General features: G+C 35.7%; 1 protein-coding gene across 2 annotated transcripts in view; it reads right to left on the reverse strand.

Annotated features, from left to right (window-relative positions):
• FREM3 (FRAS1 related extracellular matrix 3) overlaps window positions 1-19,401 on the reverse strand; it is a 79,099-nt gene that overhangs the window by 32,458 nt on the left and 27,240 nt on the right. For both annotated transcript variants that reach the window (XM_039338958.1, XM_039338959.1), the window contains exons 3-6: window positions 17,995-18,141; window positions 7,700-7,930; window positions 7,458-7,583; window positions 2,232-2,483 (exon numbers count right to left, since the gene is read on the reverse strand). In XM_039338958.1, the coding sequence (XP_039194892.1) occupies window positions 2,232-2,483; window positions 7,458-7,583; window positions 7,700-7,930; window positions 17,995-18,141 (756 nt within the window). The remainder of the gene's footprint in view (window positions 1-2,231; window positions 2,484-7,457; window positions 7,584-7,699; window positions 7,931-17,994; window positions 18,142-19,401) is intronic.

The following is a 19,401-nucleotide window of genomic DNA, read 5'->3' on the forward strand; positions in this document are numbered from 1 at the left end:
TGTCCTTCCTAAGGAAGCAAGAAAGGACTAAATTAACTAATTATATGCTGCACATATCTATTGATATTGTACTTCTTACATTTTTGCCTTCTAATCATCAACAGCCCTGCACAGGGTGACAAAGCTCTATCACTCACAAATACAAATTGTGTATTTCTGCTAACTAAATGTGCTCAGTCTATAATTTTCTTAGCTATTAGGTAGAAATGGTTGACCATGCCTTCTTCTAGAATATTTTCAACTTCTCAGTTTACTGAAAATACTTGCAGGTATTCCCCAATTATCTCCCACTGAAGTAGTAATGAGACCCAACTCTGCTTAACATCTGAAACCAAAGAAGACCATAAAGATCTGCTACCTACTGAGGCATTTGCAGGAATTCTCTGCCTTCCCCTAAATATTTAGGTATGCAATAGCTTAGGAAATGTACTCCTAAAACACAATGCTATAAACATTTATGAGAAGTTTCTCTCTGAATGCTACAACCAGCAACTGATCCTCTGAACTACTTTACTTAAAAATGAAAGACAATTCTGTGAACACTCAGACAAACAGGTTTCCTGTCGCCAAATCAAGTTGTGATAAGAAGTACACCAGGAACTCTGACTGTTAGGCCTATTAATGCCATTAGGCTTGAGACAAGTACACAGCATGGAAGAGGGTTCATCTTTTGTTGCCAAATGGAGAGGGTTTTTTTTTTTCAGGAAGCATCCTCCTCTTCTGGCCTTTAAAATCTGGGAAAGAAAATAGCTCTCTGATTTTTACAATTGCTTAATTCTCTCTTTATTCTCCTTTCGTGTTAGCAAGAAAAGGACAAAGTAAGAGGGATGCCATGCAAGTGAAAAGTGTAATGTACTTTATATTCATTCTGTTTAATAAAGAAGCTATTATGGCATGACCAACTCTACTCTCTTAGGCTGCCTTTTTTCCAGTCTTTACCATCCTCCACTGAAGAAACTCATTCATGTTTTCTTTTCCATTTAACCCCCCACACACAACTTCTGCCCTGAATTCTTAAAGCTTTTTCATATATTGTTAGGTCTGATAGCCTCATCACATTTATTACTAAACAAATCAAATGTTTCATTAAATGAGAATTGCTGAGTATCCAAAGGGTATCGATGCAGTTATTCATAATTATGGGCAAAGTCAGAGGCTGGTAATAGGCCAGTGATAGATATTACATGTAAAATGCTTTCATTCTTTAAGGAAAATGAGGTGATAAAATGTAGAGGAAAGATGCTACTATTATTGCTACTACTACTACTACTAGAATTTGTTTTCCACTGCATAATCATGTAAGCAATCCATCTTCTAAAATATTAAAATGTATTGTTTTTAGATTTATACAGAATATACATACATTAAAAGGAATAAGTTAGAAATAGAGTTTGTACAATGAAATAATTGAAATAAGTTAAATAGAAATCAGTGGGTTTTATTTCCAAGTATAAATGCTTAGCATATATAGATGTAAGTATATTTCTGAGCAGACATCTATATTCTTGTAGTAAAGTTAGTTGCTATTAATTTCCCTTTAAATTTAATGGATCAAAGACTTCAAAGACATTTAAATATAACAAGCCTCTGAGAATTTAATATAGCATCTCTGCCAGAAGTGCAGACAACTTTGGCTGAAAAACATCTTACATCAAAATCTGTTCTGAACCAAATCATATTTGAGTCACACTGTTGAAAGAACTGTTTTATTGCACAAGTCAAAATATTCTTGTTCAATAGTGTGTGTTGCCCTTAGTCCAGATCAAATTCATTTTGCTTTTAAGTAATAATTTGAGAGTTAGTTCTGTCTATTCAACTTTTCAGAAAACAGAATATTTTTTTCAATTTAAACCCATCTAAAAATTGAAAGCAATGAATACAACAATCATATTAGACACCAAACAAAAACTAAATATTCAAATAAATTAAAAACCCACCTAAATAACCCATCTCATCTAAAAGTGAAACAAAATGTCCAGAATAGAACAAATAATATATACCAGTTAATCCATAACATGATTCTGTAATCCAAGATCTACATATATAGGGATAGATAGATGATAGATAGATAAGCTAGACAGACAGATAATGACTGTGTAGATAAATACAAGAAGTGACTAACATGTGTACAAGACTTCATAAAGCGAGGGAATAAGTACTCAGGGACCAAAACTTAAATAAATGCACTGAATATTATAAACTTTGAAAAGATCTGTATTCTTTCTACTCACGATCATTTATATCAGCTAAAATGATGACTTTAGTAGTTGGAAATGCAGCTCCAATTTTTCCACCCAGAGGCATACTTAATGTGACATTAAATATTTCATCTTCCTCATAAAGTGAATCATCAATAATTATGACCCGGCATATTTTCTCCTTCTCATCCTTATGAAAGCGAATTAGGCTGGTATGGTCATCAGGACGAGACATGTAGTCAGAATATGACAAGAGTGTAGAAGGAATTGTGCCGGTGGCAGTCCCTTAAAGAAAAATAAAATAAATGACAGTGAATATATATTTACAGTATTTCTTTTTGTGTACGTACAGTACACATTATATCTGCAATATTTGCATTTGTAATTTTGTTACATTTATAGTTTTAGCAGTATATGATATTAACACATATATAGATACATACCACTTACTTAAAAACACTGCAAATGCAGCAAAATTTAATAAAGCCATCATTAAAAATAGTAATTGTAACATTGTATAAAATACTAATAGCTTCTAAAAATGATTGTTCTTTCCTCATCATTGTTAATATGACTTAAGATTAACAGAGACAATAGCAAATATGCAAATCTAATTAAAGTTTATTTCACAATTAATTGGGTAATTAAGTAATGTTTAGGCACTCCATCATTAAAACAATACAGATTTTATATATATATATGTGTGTTTTCTGAGGTTTTCGCGGGTGTTTGTATGTAGGTCTTTGGTTGTTTGGGTTTTCTCCCACGTAAAATTGGAAGTGTCTTGGCGACGTTTCGACGAAGTCCCATTCGTCATCTTCAGGCTGGTGCTTTCAGCTTTGTGCTTTGAGCAGCAATGTGTGGTCTTAGCTGTTTATTCCTTTTAACTGCCAGTGGGGGTATGAACTGACTGGCAGTTAAAAGGAATAAACAGCTAAGACCACACATTGCTGCTCAAAGCACGAAGCTGAAAGCACCAGCCTGAAGATGACGAATGGGACTTCGTCGAAACGTCGCCAAGACACTTCCAATTTTACGTGGGAGAAAACCCGAACAACCAAAGACCTACATACAAATACCCGCGAAAACCTCAGAAAACACACACACACACACACACACACATATATATAAAAGATATATTGATATATATTAAAATGCTTTCATATAAATATATAGTATAAAGTAGCAATTTCTCCTTTATCAACCATTTCCTTATTACAAAATTCAATTTATTACAAAAACTGTTTTAAAAATTACAAATCAATGGATCTGCCCTGACATGTAAAGTATTAGAAGCATTTCACTTTTTTTCCCTAATTTATATGAGAAAAGATTATAATTAGGAGGTTTTCACTAAGTTAATTATATCCCTGTTTAAATATGTGATATGTGGGAAAGAGCTTGGGAAACCAGGCTAGAAGATGTTGCTAATGGAACTGTCAGATAAGAGATAGCCTGGCCTGCTCCTGGAGAATGGGTGGAGCAAGAGGCTGAGGAAAGACCCTCTCTGGTTTCCCAGTCTTTACAGGAGGCGAGAAGGGAGAAATGTATTTTCAAACTTGCAAGATTCTGTCATTGTGATCTTACAATAAAGTAGAATTAGCTCATATGTTGTGATTACTATCTAGTTTACCCTATGAGGCTAACAAAATAGTTACATATTATATTTTATTAACAACTTATTTCATCAGGATCATTTTTCATACATAGGCTTTATTTATGAATTTTTAAAAGTTATTTGTTTAAAATGTTTCTATATTACAGCATTTGTGGATCAATTCATCTAAATCAGATATAATAGATTTTGTAAGAGAATTTTTAAATAGCAACATCTGTTTGATATTTTATGCATGTGTAAAATCCCATTCTAGGCTTGTATAATCTTAAATTGCCATTTAATGGACATTTGCCTCTAGTGACAGCTCTTTTTACTATAAGTCCATTAAATTAAGGTTTTATTCTGGGTATATGCCATAGGCTGTAAGATTAGCACTCCTGTAGGTGAGGAACAAAGACTCAAGTGAACAAACAATATTGTCAAAAACAATTTACATTAGCTAGAATTGAAGCTAAACAGAATGAACATTTCAACTTCAGATATAATGATAAACAGCTATATTATGAGTAAAAGCAGAATATTTCAATCTCACGCTTCTTGTAGTGTGAAATTCAATATTTGTTGTACAGTAATTATTTCATTAGAAGTATTGTTTCTTAATTGGCACAAAGAGAGGTTGGATATATCAACCAATGGAACAGTTTATATCCCCTTTTTTCAAGCAATATTACAAATAAGAACAGCACCATTCATACATGCACATAAATCAGTAAAAGCTGTGATGCACAGTGAGTATTTAGAGATATACTATTTATCAATAGAAGACTTATTTTTTATTTCATTTAGAAAATATACTTTCAAACTAAGCCTGTACAAGTATATTAACCTGTAAAAATATAATACAATTTATATTTATAAAAATATAATACAATTAAGCTCCATATTTAGAGTTCCACATATTAAGCATCCCTTTTATCTATAGATAGACTGTAAATAAGTGTTCTAAACCAAGCTTCACTATAACATAAATGTTTGGAAGAAAAAGAAATCATACACAATTATTCAGGCATTGGAGCAATCAAAGTGGCTAATATACAAAATACAGATTTATTTCCTCATGAGAACTAAGCTAATATGACCTGTACAATGCATTATTTGTGCAAGAAAGCAATAATAAATGCTCAAAAAATGGCTTTTAAGAAAAAAATAAAAGTACACAATAAGCACATTGTAATTACTTAGCTCTTGTCTTTGTATAATTAATATAAATAATTAAGCAGATATTGCTATATATACAACCTCAACTATACCTATTCTCAGATCAGATCTGGGGGGGGAATTTGTATGTTATATTTGGGGAGTATACAAAGTTTGGCAAGAAATGATAGGAATGTAAAGAAGAACTGTTATCTTGAAAAAGGGCAAATATACAAAGGAAGGAATTTATTTGAAGCAGTGGGTTGTCTTTTCAATTAAAACAGAATTTAGATTACTTTGGCTAAAAAACAAAGATACTAAGAGTCTATTTCAAAAAAAAAAAGAGTTTACTTCAAACTTTGCTTCTTTGAGAGATAATATGGGTTACTCCCCAACATTTGCAATTTGGAAGAGTCACTGTCTTCCCTGTTACTTTATCTAGAAGGAACATGACTAAGATGAATAGGACGGGTCCCAACAAGATGAAAAAGAATGAAGAAATAAAAATAAGCAGAATCCCTCTCCCCAGTCACAGTTCCAGTCCTTACTGCCCTGTACAGCTGTAAGTACAGGTAGTCCTCAACTTACAACAGTTCATTTAATGACCATTCGAAGTTACAATGGCACTGGAAAAAGTGTCTTATGACCGTTTTTCACCCTTACAACCATTGCAGCATCCCCATGATCATGTGATCAGAATTCAGAAGCTTGGCAACTGATTTATATTTATGACAGTTCTAATGTCCCAGGGTCATGTGATCCCCTTTTGCAACCTTCTGACAAGCAAAGTCTATGGGGAAGACAGATTCACTTAACTACTAGGTTGCTGACTTAATAACTGCCGTGATTCGCTTAACACATGTGGTAAGAAAGGTTGTAAAATGGGGCAAAACTCACTTAACAAATGTTTTACTTGACAACAGAAATTTTAGGCTCAGTTGTGTCATAAATTGCGGACTATTAAGCATTTAACATAAACAGCACATAACAATGGCTGAATTATGCTGTCTCTTCTCTACAGCATTTCACATTCATAGAATCAAAAGATGCTGAGCCCTGTAAGTACAACATGGAAGAGTCTATTCTATATAGAAGCTGGTCTAATGTAAATTAAAATATTCATTTTTCTTGCCTCCACAACCTATTCTGAATGTTTAGGAGTCTAACATTATGTTTCAAGTTAAAAACTCTCTATACAGATGCAGTCCTTCAAGTGTTTATTTTAAAATTTTACTGCATTAAATGAGACTAACTCTCAATGAACTGAGCATAAAATTATAAGCCCTGAAATTAATTAATGAGCTTACACCATGTTATTCTATCACAGGTTTATTTCTAGTTAGGCCACCTAGTAAGGTTCAATATGAAAACTAAAGGAATCTAATCTTTTTTAAAGTGGCTATGAACCTGTTTTAATTCTCTCATCTCCCTATTACAACCTGCAGCTGTGCTGACATACCTAACATCTGAGACCAACAGCTGTCATGCTTCACAAACACAACTTGACTAGCTGTCTAACCCATGGGGTTATAAATCTTGCAGCATATGCACCAGGCAGAAATTCATCCTGCCTTATAAGGAAATAAAGTATTAGGGAAAAATGATCTTACATACATTTTCCACAAGTTCTCCCATTAAAGTATGACTAAGCTGGGCAAGAAAAATACAGAGGTATTGTATTTATATTAGCATATCCAACATATTTTTAGTATCCATTCATCATTTCTACATGTTACTTGGCAGTTTGCTTCTAAAATCAATTTACATTTAACAAATACACTGGCCACCTTCTGTTGTGAAAGTTTAATAAAAAATTAGTTGACTAAATTTAGTGGAAATTAATGAATGCACTAGATTCTATTTTAGAAAATTTCTGTACTGCTCAGAAAAGTAAAAAATCATCCAATCTGGCATTAGAAGAAAGGCAAATATCACAAAATATTGATGTTTCCATGAGATCTGGTACAAGATTACTTCTACAGTCTTATTTGGGAATAGGCTGCAATATTTAGAACACAATCCCTGGAATCTTGTGAGGGTTTAGTAATTTGGAAAGGCAAGATTGAAGGATGGCATTAGAAGACCTTTTTCAATACAGCAAAAATATACAAAGCAAAACTAAAAAGAAAAAAAAGACAAATGAAATGAAAAGGAAAAAAAAACATAGTTATTCCATGCTACATTTTATCAAGAAATGATGTTATCCTTTTCACCACCAGGCTTTGCCCTTTTTAATCACAATGATCATGCTTTCCCATGGTTTGTTAGATCTTTTCTCCATCCAATGAAATAAAGAACAATTTAGAAAGAAAATATTTTAAATTGAAGGGTAACATGTAATCAAATTATTCACTAGCAATTTTCAAACTTTTGGGAACTGTTTTGCCTTAAAAATTAATCTATGTTCTTATTTTTAAAATGGATATACTGTACTAAGTTAAATCAAATTCTGCTTTATGGGACAAATACAATATTCGTATTAGGCATAAGTTAGTAAGAAATACCTTGATGAGTGGAACAAACAACCATTAGTTCATGACTAGTATCTCCAGATCGTCTGATTGGGATTAACAGCTCACCAACATCTTCCTCTACTCTATATTCTGACCCAGGAATATACACAGTAGATTCTGAAAAAGAGCAGAAGATCAATATATACTATTCATTTATGACAAAGACAAACTGTACTAGGTGTAAAAAATATGAAAACTACAAGATTGAAAAAAATCAGAAAAAAGTAACATACCATCACCAGGATCAATGACTTCCACCACTGCCTTATCTGGGAACTCCAGGGCAGCCATAACTGGATCTGACAAAATAATCTGGAAGGTCTCAGATTCTTCATATTTATTATCTGCAATTATTCTTACTCGCCAAATAGCCACAGTCTGTCCTGGGTTAAACTGAACCTGCTTCTGAGCTTTTCCTCTGAAATCTTTATCCTTTTCCGCTGTTCCATCTTTAGTTCCAATGCCTATGCAAATGTTTGGAAGGAAAAAATGAACATAAGACACCTTGGACTTGAAATATGTATTTATGAAATGTACCCTACCTTTCAACCTAAAATATTTTTAAGATAGATACAGTAGATAACCCTTATTGTCAGTTTTTACTATGGGCACACTGGCACATATTAAAAATGAAATTTAGTTTCTTGCTCTCAAAGTGTACGCATACATAACACACATTTAAACATGCTATATACAACATATGGATGGAACGGATGGAAACTAATAAAGGAGAGAAGCAACCTAGAACTAAGGAGAAACTTCCTGACAGTTAGAACAATTAACCAATGGAACAACCTGTCTCCAGAAGTGGTGAATGCTCCAACATTGGAAGTTTTTAAGAAGAGACTGGACAACCATTTGTTTGAAATGGTATAGGGTTTCTTGTCTGAGCAGAGGGGTTGGACTAGATGACCTCCAAGGTCCCTTCCAATATTATTATTATCGATCATCGCACAGTCAGCCAGATGTTCAGACTGGATTTGGCATTTTGTCTACCTATCGAGTCCTTACCCAGGACCTGGGATAGGCAGATGTGGATGTTTGATGGTATTACAGATATCGTCGCAGGATGGAAGCAGTTCCTAGTAAGGCCGCCTTTTGCAATTGACTAATAGCGAATTTGTCAATGCCAATGGTGTTCAAGTGGTGCTCCAGTTGTTTTGGGATTGCACCCAAGGAGCCTATGACTATTGGTACTACCCTTGCTTGCTTTTGCCACAGTCTTTCTATTTCTATTTGTAGGTCTTTGTATTTTGTTATCTTCTCCAGTTCTTTCTCGTCTATTCTGCTGTCTCCAGGCACTGCCACATCCACTATCCAGACTTTTTTGTCTTTCTTATCGACAATTGTTAAGTCTGGGGTGTTATGTTGCAGGTGCTTGTCTGTTTGAATTCTGAAGTCCCAGAGCAGTTTAATTTTATCATTTTCTATGACTTTCTCTATTTTATGATCCCACCAGTTTTTGCTTACAGGCAAATGATATTTTTTGCAGATCTTCCAATGCACCATTGTTGCTACTTTGTCATGCCGCTGCTTGTAATCAGTCTGTGCAATCTTCTTGCAACAGCTTACCAAGTGGTCCACTGTTTCTTCAGCTTCTTTGCATAGGCGGCACTTACTGTCTGTTGCTGTCTTCTCAATTTTGACTTTGTATGCATTTGTCCTTAAGGCTTGGTCTTGTGCAGCCAGAATTAGTCCCTCGGTCTCTTTCTTCAATTTTCCTGCTCTTCGCCATTGCCAGGTTTTATTATTATCTGCTTTCCCAGCTATTTTTTTCATGTATTGGCCATGTAGTGCTTTGTCTTCCCATGCCTCTATTCTGTTCTTCATTTGGTCTTTCTTGTAGGCCAGTTTGGTCTCTCCAGTAGTCAGTAAGCCTTCCTGATATACTAATTTCAGTGCATCTTCATCATTGTTCTTCAGATATTCTTCCAAAGCCATTTTTTCTTCTTCAACCATCTGATGTACTTGTAGCATTCCACGCCCACCTATTTGCCTTGGTAGATAAAGTCTATCAATGTCACTGCGTGGATGAAGGGCATGATTCATTGTCATTATTTTTCTGGTCTGCCTATCCATTGCTTTTAGTTCTGCTTGAGTCCAGTCCACTATTCCAGCTGTGTACCTAATGACTGGGATTGCCCAGGTGTTGATTGCCTTTATGGTATTTCCTCCATTGAGTTTGGAGTTTAAGATCTTCTTCACTCTCTTGATGTATTCACCTCTAATCTTTTTCTTGACTTCAGTGTGCTTGATGTTGTCAGCTTGAAGGATACCCAAGTATTTGTAGTACTCTTCCTCATCCAGACTCTTAATGTTATTTTCGTGGGCATCTTGATTCCTTCAGTTTTCACTATTTTTCCTTGTTTGATAGTAAGTGTGGCACATTTTCCAAGCCAAACTCCATTACAATATCTTGGCTATATATACGGACAGTGTTGAGCAGCGATTCTATTTCAGATGATGTTTTTCCATACAGCTTCAGATCATCCATATAAAGGAGGTGGGATAGTCTGGCAGATGTTTTTGATGTTTGATAGCCATGTCCTGAGTTATTCAGAACTGTTGACAGAGGAAACAGTGCAATAACAAATAGTAATGGTGATAATGAATCTCCTTGAAATATTCCTCTTTTGATATTAACCTCTCCCAGCCTCTCACCATTGATCTGCAACTGTGTCTTCCATTGTGCCATCGATCTTTGCACAAATTTTCTGATGTTTCTACTGACTCCTGTTATTTCTAGGCACTTTATTATCCAATCATGTGGCAGAGAGTCAAATGCCTTTTTGTAGTCAATCCATGCCACATTCAGGTTGGTCTTCCTTCTCTTGCAGGTTTCCAAGATCATTTTGTCTATTAGGAGTTGATCTTTTGTTCCTCTGCTATTGGGGCGGTTTCCTTTCTGCTCAGGTGGAAAGAGATTGTTTTCAACTAGATGCTGTTGTACTGCATCAGCTACCACACCAGTTAGTAATTTGAAAGTTGTTGGTAAGCAGGTAATTGGCCTGTAGTTGCCTGGTGTTGCCCCTTTTGCTGGATTTTTCATTATTAGGTAGGTTTTCCCAGTTGTTAGCCACTTTTCAATTTCTCCTCCTTGTAGTATATTGTTGAACTGCTTGGCAATGAGTGGGTGTATAACAGTTAGATGTTTCAACCAAAACCCATGCAGTTCATCTTCACCTGGTGCTGACCAATTTTTGATTTTCTTTGCTCTTTTTTCTACCATTTTTGTTGTTATTACTAGTTCTTTCATTTCAACTTCTGTTTTATTTGCATCTACCTCTTTTAACCAAGCCGCATCCTTGTTGTATTTCTTTGGGTTATCCCATATCTGCTTCCAGAACTGCACTGTTTCTTCCTTGTCAGGTACTGACTGATTCCTTGCAGTTTCTCCATTGATGGATTGGTAGAAACGTTTCTGATTGGATTGAAATTGGAGGTTCTGCCTATAGTTTGCAATTCGAGCTTCATATCTACTGATTTTCCTGGCTATAGCTGTTATTTGTTGCTTTATTATTTCCAGTGCTTCCTTGATCTTCCTTGTTTCTAAGTGGTATTTCTTGATTAGGTATTCTTTGGTCTTCTTGTTCTTCAGCTTCTTTTCTTTCATCTGTTCTAGCTTGCTTGCATGTGATCTTAACTTGCTGATCTTATTTTCTAATCTAACCTTCCATTTTTCTGGTGCACTGTTTGTTTGTTTTTCTTTTTTGTTGATTTTGCATCCCAGGTATTCTGTTATAACTGCAGCTGTGCTGTACATTAGTTGGTTTGTTTCTTGCAGTGAATTGGTGCTTATACTTGATATTGCAGTATTTGCATCTTTTAATGCTTGTGCTAGCTGTTTCTTTGGAACAAGCTTCAATGCAGGCAGCCTTATTCTGTTGTTTTTGTGCTGTTCTAGATGCTCAGTTATTCTTTGTTTCAATTCTTTTATTTCTTTAGTTAGAGGGTTTTGTTCTTCCTGAGGAAGAGGTGCCTGGTTTCCAAATGAGAACAGTTGTATATCTCTGCTGGATTCCTTCACTGCCAACTCCCCCTGGTTTGCCTCTACATTCTGAATTACTTCTGGTAAGGCTTTGATTTCTTTGCCCTGGGTAAAACTTTGCAGTTCGTCCAATTCTGTTTCTGTGAATACTTTATTTCGTGTTATAAATCGGCGTTGATCTGCTAGTCTCTGTTCTGTTATTTCTGATTCTGGATGTTGTTCTTTCCAGAACTGGTGCATTCGTTTTAGATATCCTCTTCTTGTTGGACTTGATCTGTAGTAACAGATCATTATTTCTTTGTTTTCCATCACTGTGTATCTGCGACGGGTAAACACCTTTTCTTCCAGTAGTTCTGCAGCTGCTGGCCCTGGTTGCTCAGCCAACAGTCCTGAGTCCTGTAACCCATTTTTCACCAGATATCCAGGAACTTCGATATCTAGCGCGGACCTTGTTAACCCGGGCGACATCCGAGCCAGTATGGCATTCTGCAATTTACGTCTCACCATATTTTTTATGGGAGAGACACTCTTTGTCTGACTCTTCTGATGAGACCTGTCCAGTATGGTTGAACCTCTGGTATAGCTCTCATCTTCCTCAGAGTACACAAGCCCCACAACCACGTCAAGGTAGTGCCTCACTGGGGGTTATTATTATTATTATTATTATTATTAGTAGTAGTAGTAGTAGTATAAAACTACACCCTTACATATAAATAACATATAAATATTAATCACTGTCCATGTTGAATACATAATGGAAAGAGAAAACTTTAGAGTTCACAAGGCACTTAATAACAAGACAAACACGAGAATGCAAAATTACAGTCAAACAGTTAAGATTTAAAATGACTTTTCTTTTTCTGACTCTGTAATCCCTTAATCCAGAGTAGAGTTGGGGCAACTGAATGGTCCTGAGTATTTACTGGTCAGATACCCTTCCTGATGCCTACATAGAGTTTGCAGCAGATATTTTCCCTTCGTACCTGAGAGAGAAACATCTATCATTATCTAGAATTCAACTCTCAACCTTCTGAGAGGGCTAGTGTCTTCACCACTAGGCTAGGCCACCATGCCTTTCAATGACATCACATCAGTAACCTTGAAAAATTTTGCAAATATGCTATGCCTAAGCAGCATAAGGCTTTGAAGTTATATGTTTGTAAAACATATCAAATTTGACATGTTGTTTAACCATGGAGAGTGTTGATCCATAGAGTGGCCGAGGGTCAGATATGAATGGCTGACAACAACAACGACGTTCAACCTTTCCATTTTGAATTCAAAGTTCCTAGATTGGTTGAATTCAACCAATATTTCAATTTCAAAACAACCACAAAATAGTGCATTTTAAGCTCAACATGTTTTGAATTTTAAATGTTCTCACACATCTAATTGGAGGTCAAAACAGGTCAAATTGAACCAAGAAATTATAAATTAGCTAATGAAGCTATAACAAAGGAGTTAAATGATGTCTAAATTTGAGTCTGACTAATATTATGGCCACATTTTTTGATTACTTCTCAAAACTATCCAAAGCATGTAACAATTTCTAACACTGGGGCAGAATAGTCACAGATGACCTATCAGACTTAACTGCAGATTCATTCTGAGCAGAAAAATCTTTAAATTCAGAAACTGAAACATCAAGTAGAATGTAACCCCACGTAGTAGAGACTGAATCTCTTTTTCTGTTAAGCCTTTCAAATAATCAGAAACACTTGTTTCTTGGTTAGATTAAACTTCACTATTTTTCCTTTCAAGATATTACCCCAACATACATTTTGTTGGATTTAGATGGAAAGAAGAACTGAAACATATTGGAAGTTTTCAGCATTCTGAAGGGGTTGAATCCCAAATCTCTTCAAGCAAAAACTTTGGGAATATATTACATAACATGGGAGAGAAAATGAAATCCTGTTATTCATTACAGGCACATAGCACTTAAACTAAACCAATGCCATATTAAGATTGTTCAAATCTTTTGAAGGATGTGCTTTGAAATGTATGGGAGTGCATTTTAAGGCTCTTTCTTAGAATTTTTTTTGCCTCCAAAACTCTACTGACTCCTTGAATGCATGCCCTTGCATCTGAGTAGGTGTATCCACTTACACGCAAATACTGTGTGTAAGCCTAGAAAAATCACTACTGCTCTAAGAGACAAGCTGAGTATGCCCTTCTGTTCTCCTGAAGAATTTGTACAGTTCTAATATTAATATGATTCTTTAAAATGCAAGAAAGAATCAAAAGTGAGAATTTAATTACTGAGAAGTGACAAAATTCCATACTAATTTCTACCAACACACAGGAAAACTTTTGCTTTTGGGGAACTGTTTCCATTTTGACACTGAGGTGCAAAAATGTGATTTCAGTTATTGCAATTTAAGTTTATTTTAACATATGAATCTGAGCTTGAGTTTGTTAATATCTAATGTTTCAACTCAGCTGCAACTTAAAAAGTTACTCTTTTAATTAAATTATCATTTGAGACTGTCAGTTACAAAATTTTAAAAATAATAAATCTACATACCAATGTACATGTGAATTCACATTCCTAACCTAAACAAATAAAAACATCCTTTAAACGTATATATTCTTAAATGCATTAAACATCCAAAGGAAATATCACACATCTTTGTTGTACTCCTTGCTCAGTATGAACTGCTGGCTAGGAATTTCATTTATTTCCACACATTCTTTACTTCTGTCATATACTTTATCACTCATCACATTCAGCAACCAACTTCAACTTTCTATATTTGTGCTAAATATTCTGTGATTCATGCCTTTTCAATTTGTCTAAATCATCAGAGTATTATAAACTTATTTATTACTTATCTTTTTCAATGCTGATGAACACTTTCTTGTCTTTCCCAGAAAAGCTGGTCTGCCCAGCTTCTAATCACTTTTTCTCAGTGTCACTATCTACACTCTTCTGTTAAAGTTCCATCAAACATCTTGTCAAAACATTGCCAACAAATGAATCTGCCTGTAGTTTATGTAGTAACTCTTGGTACTTTTCTTTTTGTATAGAGAAATATACAAAACATCAATCTGTAAGTCATACAGATTAAGCAACTCCTGTAGAAGGACTCTGGAAGCAAATCATAATGATCTATGCTAGCCGATTGGTCCCTTTTCATATTTTTTTTACTATACATAGCAACAATTCCACTCATTGACATATCACTTTCATTCTAAATACTCCTCCCATTTTTCCCTCACTACAATTTCATTCCAAGCCATTTCATCTTTTTTATTTTAAATTCTATTTACTCTGGTAGAGGCTTTTGGTTAACCTTCTTCACTCTCTTCCAAAACACTTATATTTCTATCAAAACCCATCTATATTTTCTCTACCTCTTTTTAATCTTAACCATTTCTTGATCTTCTTGACAATCAGTTTCTCATTATACATTATATACACTACCTTTCTCTCATCTTCACTTTCTGCATCAGTCCTTATTGCATATTCACACTTCTTACATTTTTTTACAGTATTTCCACTTTTTCACTCTTTCGGGAGATTAATATACCTTCCATTTTTTATACATTTTTTTCTCTTTGGTCATTCTTCATTATACTGACTACTTACTTTCTTTCCCTTTTCTTCCATATTGATTTTTTTCTATCTTAATATTGTAAGTATTGCTTTGCTTATCTCTCACTTTGAAAACACTTCATCATTTTTGTACCATATACACTCAAATGTCTACTCTCTTAGAATTATATTTGTTACTTTGTATGACGTGTGCATGAAGAATCTTATTTTTAAACTATATGTTCAAAACACGTAGATTTTTTCTAACAGATGCTCATTAAATTGGCACTATTTCCATTTATTCTGGGCTCTCTAAATACCTAATCTAGAATGCTTTCCCAAAATGTACATCTTATTCTTCCATTATTGCCACTTATAATATACGAGGGGTCCCCAACCTAGGGTCCGTGGCCCAGTACCGGGCTGCAGCCTTCTGGCCACCGGGGCCCAGGAATAGCTGGTGAGCCATCCCCACTCGCAGTAGCACTGCCATGTGGGCACTAGCAGCTCCATTTGTGCATGTGCGGGAATGCTAGCACCGCTGCCAGTGTCATGCCGGCACCAGCCACCCATTTCTGCATGCACACGGGTACTAGCATGTGTGCTGTGGGCATGTGTGGCCCATTTGTGCATGCGTGCGGAGGCTATGCACACACACATTTCCCTGCTGCTCCCTTTCCTTCCAGGCCACCAAGCTGGAAAGATTAGGGAACACTGTAATATGCAACTAATGCCAACACTGAAATCTGTTTTCATATGCTCCCACAACTTACTGCAGGTGACATCAATCAGTTCTCTCTGACATATATTTTAGCCCCTATGTTCATAATTAAAGCTACACCTTTACTTTTCTGCATACATTCATGGAACTTCACAAGATCAGGACATTTTCTTTCAATTGTATTCAACAGTATTACAACATCACCTTTGTTTAGTTTAAAACTCAACATAGCCACTTCTTTCATTTGTTAATTCATAATTAATAACCTCTCTTACATTCCAAGCTGCAATCTTTTATATACTATGGCTGTTATCAGATGGCTTAAGATACTGACTCAATAAAGTCCAATTCATTTGACCTAGGATTCTAGCAGGGTCCAATCTGGATCAGTCACCGGGACCAGAAGTTTTGTCTTCTGAGCTTTTGGACTCGTGCTGAAGCTCCCATTCTCAGGGAACTTCTCTCTAGCAATTCCCTGAAGATGAGATCCAGCACTAGTCCGAAAGCTCAAAACATAAAACCTCTGGTCCTGGTGACCGACTCAGATTGGATCCTGCAACATTATCCTGGGACATGTATATTTACCTTCATTGGTAGGATTCTAGTGTCTTAAACAAATGCAAAGTATTGGAAGCAAGAATCTTAATATAGGAAAGTGAATATGATGGAAATTGGAGAGGAAAAAGTGGATGGAATACAAAATGGTTGGGGTAAGCAGCACAATAACTGAAGAAAATATACATACGTATTGAGATCTATGAACTGACCATAAGTAAAAGATGTTGGAAAAGAATACAAGGAATGAGAAAGAACAAAGATATTATGGACGTAAACTATAGATAATCAAGTCAGGCAAAAGATCTGTATTAACTAAGTCTCTAAATATTTGTTGGAAACAAACTCAGCCAACATTATCAGATTCTCAAAAAAAATCCCCCAAAAACAAAAAAACCCCCAAAACAACAACAACAACAAAAAAAAAACCCGCCCACCAAAGCAGGGCAGTTCTTTGATCATCATTTTGGCATCCCTGGCCACATTGCCTACAGTCCTTAGCCACAATGACCCATGATGAGTGCAAGGCAAAGGTTCATTTTTTACACAGCCAAATGTGAGAGTTATATGCCCCTATCCTGCAGACTCCATCATGGGGATGGGAGTCAGCAAAGTGGCTGGGTGGATTTGCCTAAAGACAGTCATATGCAAAAACAAGCTTCCAATTTCTTAAGTTCTCCACAACTGCTGATTTCCAAGTCAGTGCTGCCTCTGTCTTCTTGGGCAGGGGTCCCCAACCCCCGGGCCATGGACCAGTACTGGGCTGCGGCATGCCAGCAACCGGTCCGCACAAACAAGCAAAGCCCCATCCGTGGGATGCAGGCAGCACACAAAACCATGCAACCTCCGGTCCGTGGAAAAATCTCTCTCCACGGAACCGGTCCCTGGTGCCCAAAGGTTTGGGAACCTATGTTCTTGGGTGTAAATTGTATGTTTGGGGATAAGCTAAGGGACACCATGCTGAAGAAGGTTGTAGCATTTGTTCCTAAATGTCACTTCTATACTTTCAGCCTTAAAAACTAAAATGTTTGAAGTCACCTCTGACATCTCCTCTTCCCCATTTTAGCCTAGGTAGGAAAGCTGATGAATTTTTGAAAAAATTCAACATCAACAAATAACTGACTACAAACATGTCAGCAACATACTATGTTTCTTGTTCATTTTGCATTAAGTTGTTACCAGCCAGTATTTGTTGTAACAGTTTTGAAGAGGTCACATAACTGAAATCAAGAAAAAGCAGCAACAAATTGCTAATATGTCCCTAGAGAACAACCTTCCTTAGTTAGAAAGATTTTTATATAAAAAGGATTAATGCATTTTGAATCTAAATTAAAAAGAAGCAATTTCAAAAGTAAATGGTACAGCCCTATGTAAAAAAATCATGAATCTGGAGGGCATTCATAAAAATACTGTACTATAAAGGGTAATCAATTAAGGTATGCAATGCAGACTAATATATACTGCATTCAGAAACATAACATAAACATAAACATTACATAACATATACAAATCTTTAAAGTACATAATATCAGAATGACAAATTTGTTACCATCTCCATTATTGTACACTTGTTGATATATTTTATACTATCAAAGTCTATTTTCTTTTAAATAATTTTATAGTGTCTAAAATCTTTTGACCATGAAAACTATAAAATCACAAGTTCTCTATAATAAAGCTACATTGTTACATTTCTAATAGTTCAGCACACTAAAACCATACTTACTAACAAATGAAGTCTCCCCAAGATATCCTCTGCGTTTCAGAGTAACCTCCAGAACCTTGGAATCCTCATCTATTGTGTAATATTCTTTTTCCAGTGAAATCCAAGCCCAGTTCAGACGGAAAGTTTGGCTCTTCAATCTGTTTCCTCCTAAAATTCAGTTAATAAATAAATTATTATGTGGTATATGTAATCTGAAAGATATCCAAAATCTTTTCAATATTCATATACAGGAGCTACATGATATACAATATGGATAAAACTGCACAAATAAGAAGAGTATTTTTCTGCTGTAATACTGTGTACATGTGTTATATTATGTTTTGTTTTAACTATGTCTTTTTGATCATACAAAAATGCAATGATTATTTAAAGAAGAAAATATAACTTGCTGTCTTCAAAAGAGTGACCTTTTTCTTTCAAATGCAGAATGACTGCTGAATCTTGCCCTAACAAGATTCTCTCCTTGGGTTTTTTCACCTGTGTTGTGTGCCATGGGTTTGTGAAGTGAAGTTATGGTTTTGTTTCCCCAAAGAAGACAGCAAATTCCACATTCTGAGCAGAGAGGGCCACTGGTTTGAAGGAGGGGTCAAAGAGGCTATACGTGTTAAAATTTAACAGCTCTCTCTTTCTCAAGAAAGGAGAAGAAATACACCTCACCTATCTCCTGTCTACAACACAGTCCTTTCAGCAGTCCCAAGAAGTTTCTACACCCATTTGCATTCTGATTCAGGTGACCCCAAGGTTACAGATAAAGCTCCAAGTGGTGGCAATGTCTCTCAGAGAGCTAGTGACCAGCCTTCAGAGTGCTAACAACAAGATGACTGCAAAGAATATAAATCCTTCCATTCCCCACCATTCAGTTAGAACTGAATAAGGTTATTGGAGAGAAACAAAACACTTTCAAGGGGGGGGAACCCCAAGAAAGCCTAGTTGTCTTTTAAAAAGCCCCTATGGGACAACCATGACCTGGATGATTAAGAATCCCCATAGACACCAATCTCTTTTATTTATGATGATATGAATGAAACTGTTAATAAGATAACAGATAAAATATTGCATTTATCTAGGATCATAAGGAGTCCACCAGCATTTAGTCACTGATTATCACAGTCCAACTAAGTTGGGTGAGACACATCATCACAATGAATGACTGCTGTGTGCCTTGCCAGTTCCTGTGTGCTTTGCCTTGCCAGTGGAGTTGGACAAGAGACCTTGAGACCAACCACACAAGCACTATGAAGATACTGTGAAAGAAACCCTTTGAAATTGTGATATCCAGCCAAGGGAATTAAAACCGGCAGCTGCTGATAGAATGCACTAGCGTCCCTGTGCTATGGAGTCTCCATCAGCTTTGAAGACAGGCATCGCCAAAAGAAAAGCATGACCAATGTCACAGAATAACACCCA

This window comes from Crotalus tigris, unplaced genomic scaffold (genome assembly GCF_016545835.1).
Source record: "Crotalus tigris isolate CLP2741 ecotype Arizona unplaced genomic scaffold, ASM1654583v1 scf7180000017725.2566008, whole genome shotgun sequence".
In the NCBI taxonomy this organism is placed as follows: Eukaryota; Metazoa; Chordata; class Lepidosauria; order Squamata; family Viperidae; genus Crotalus; species Crotalus tigris.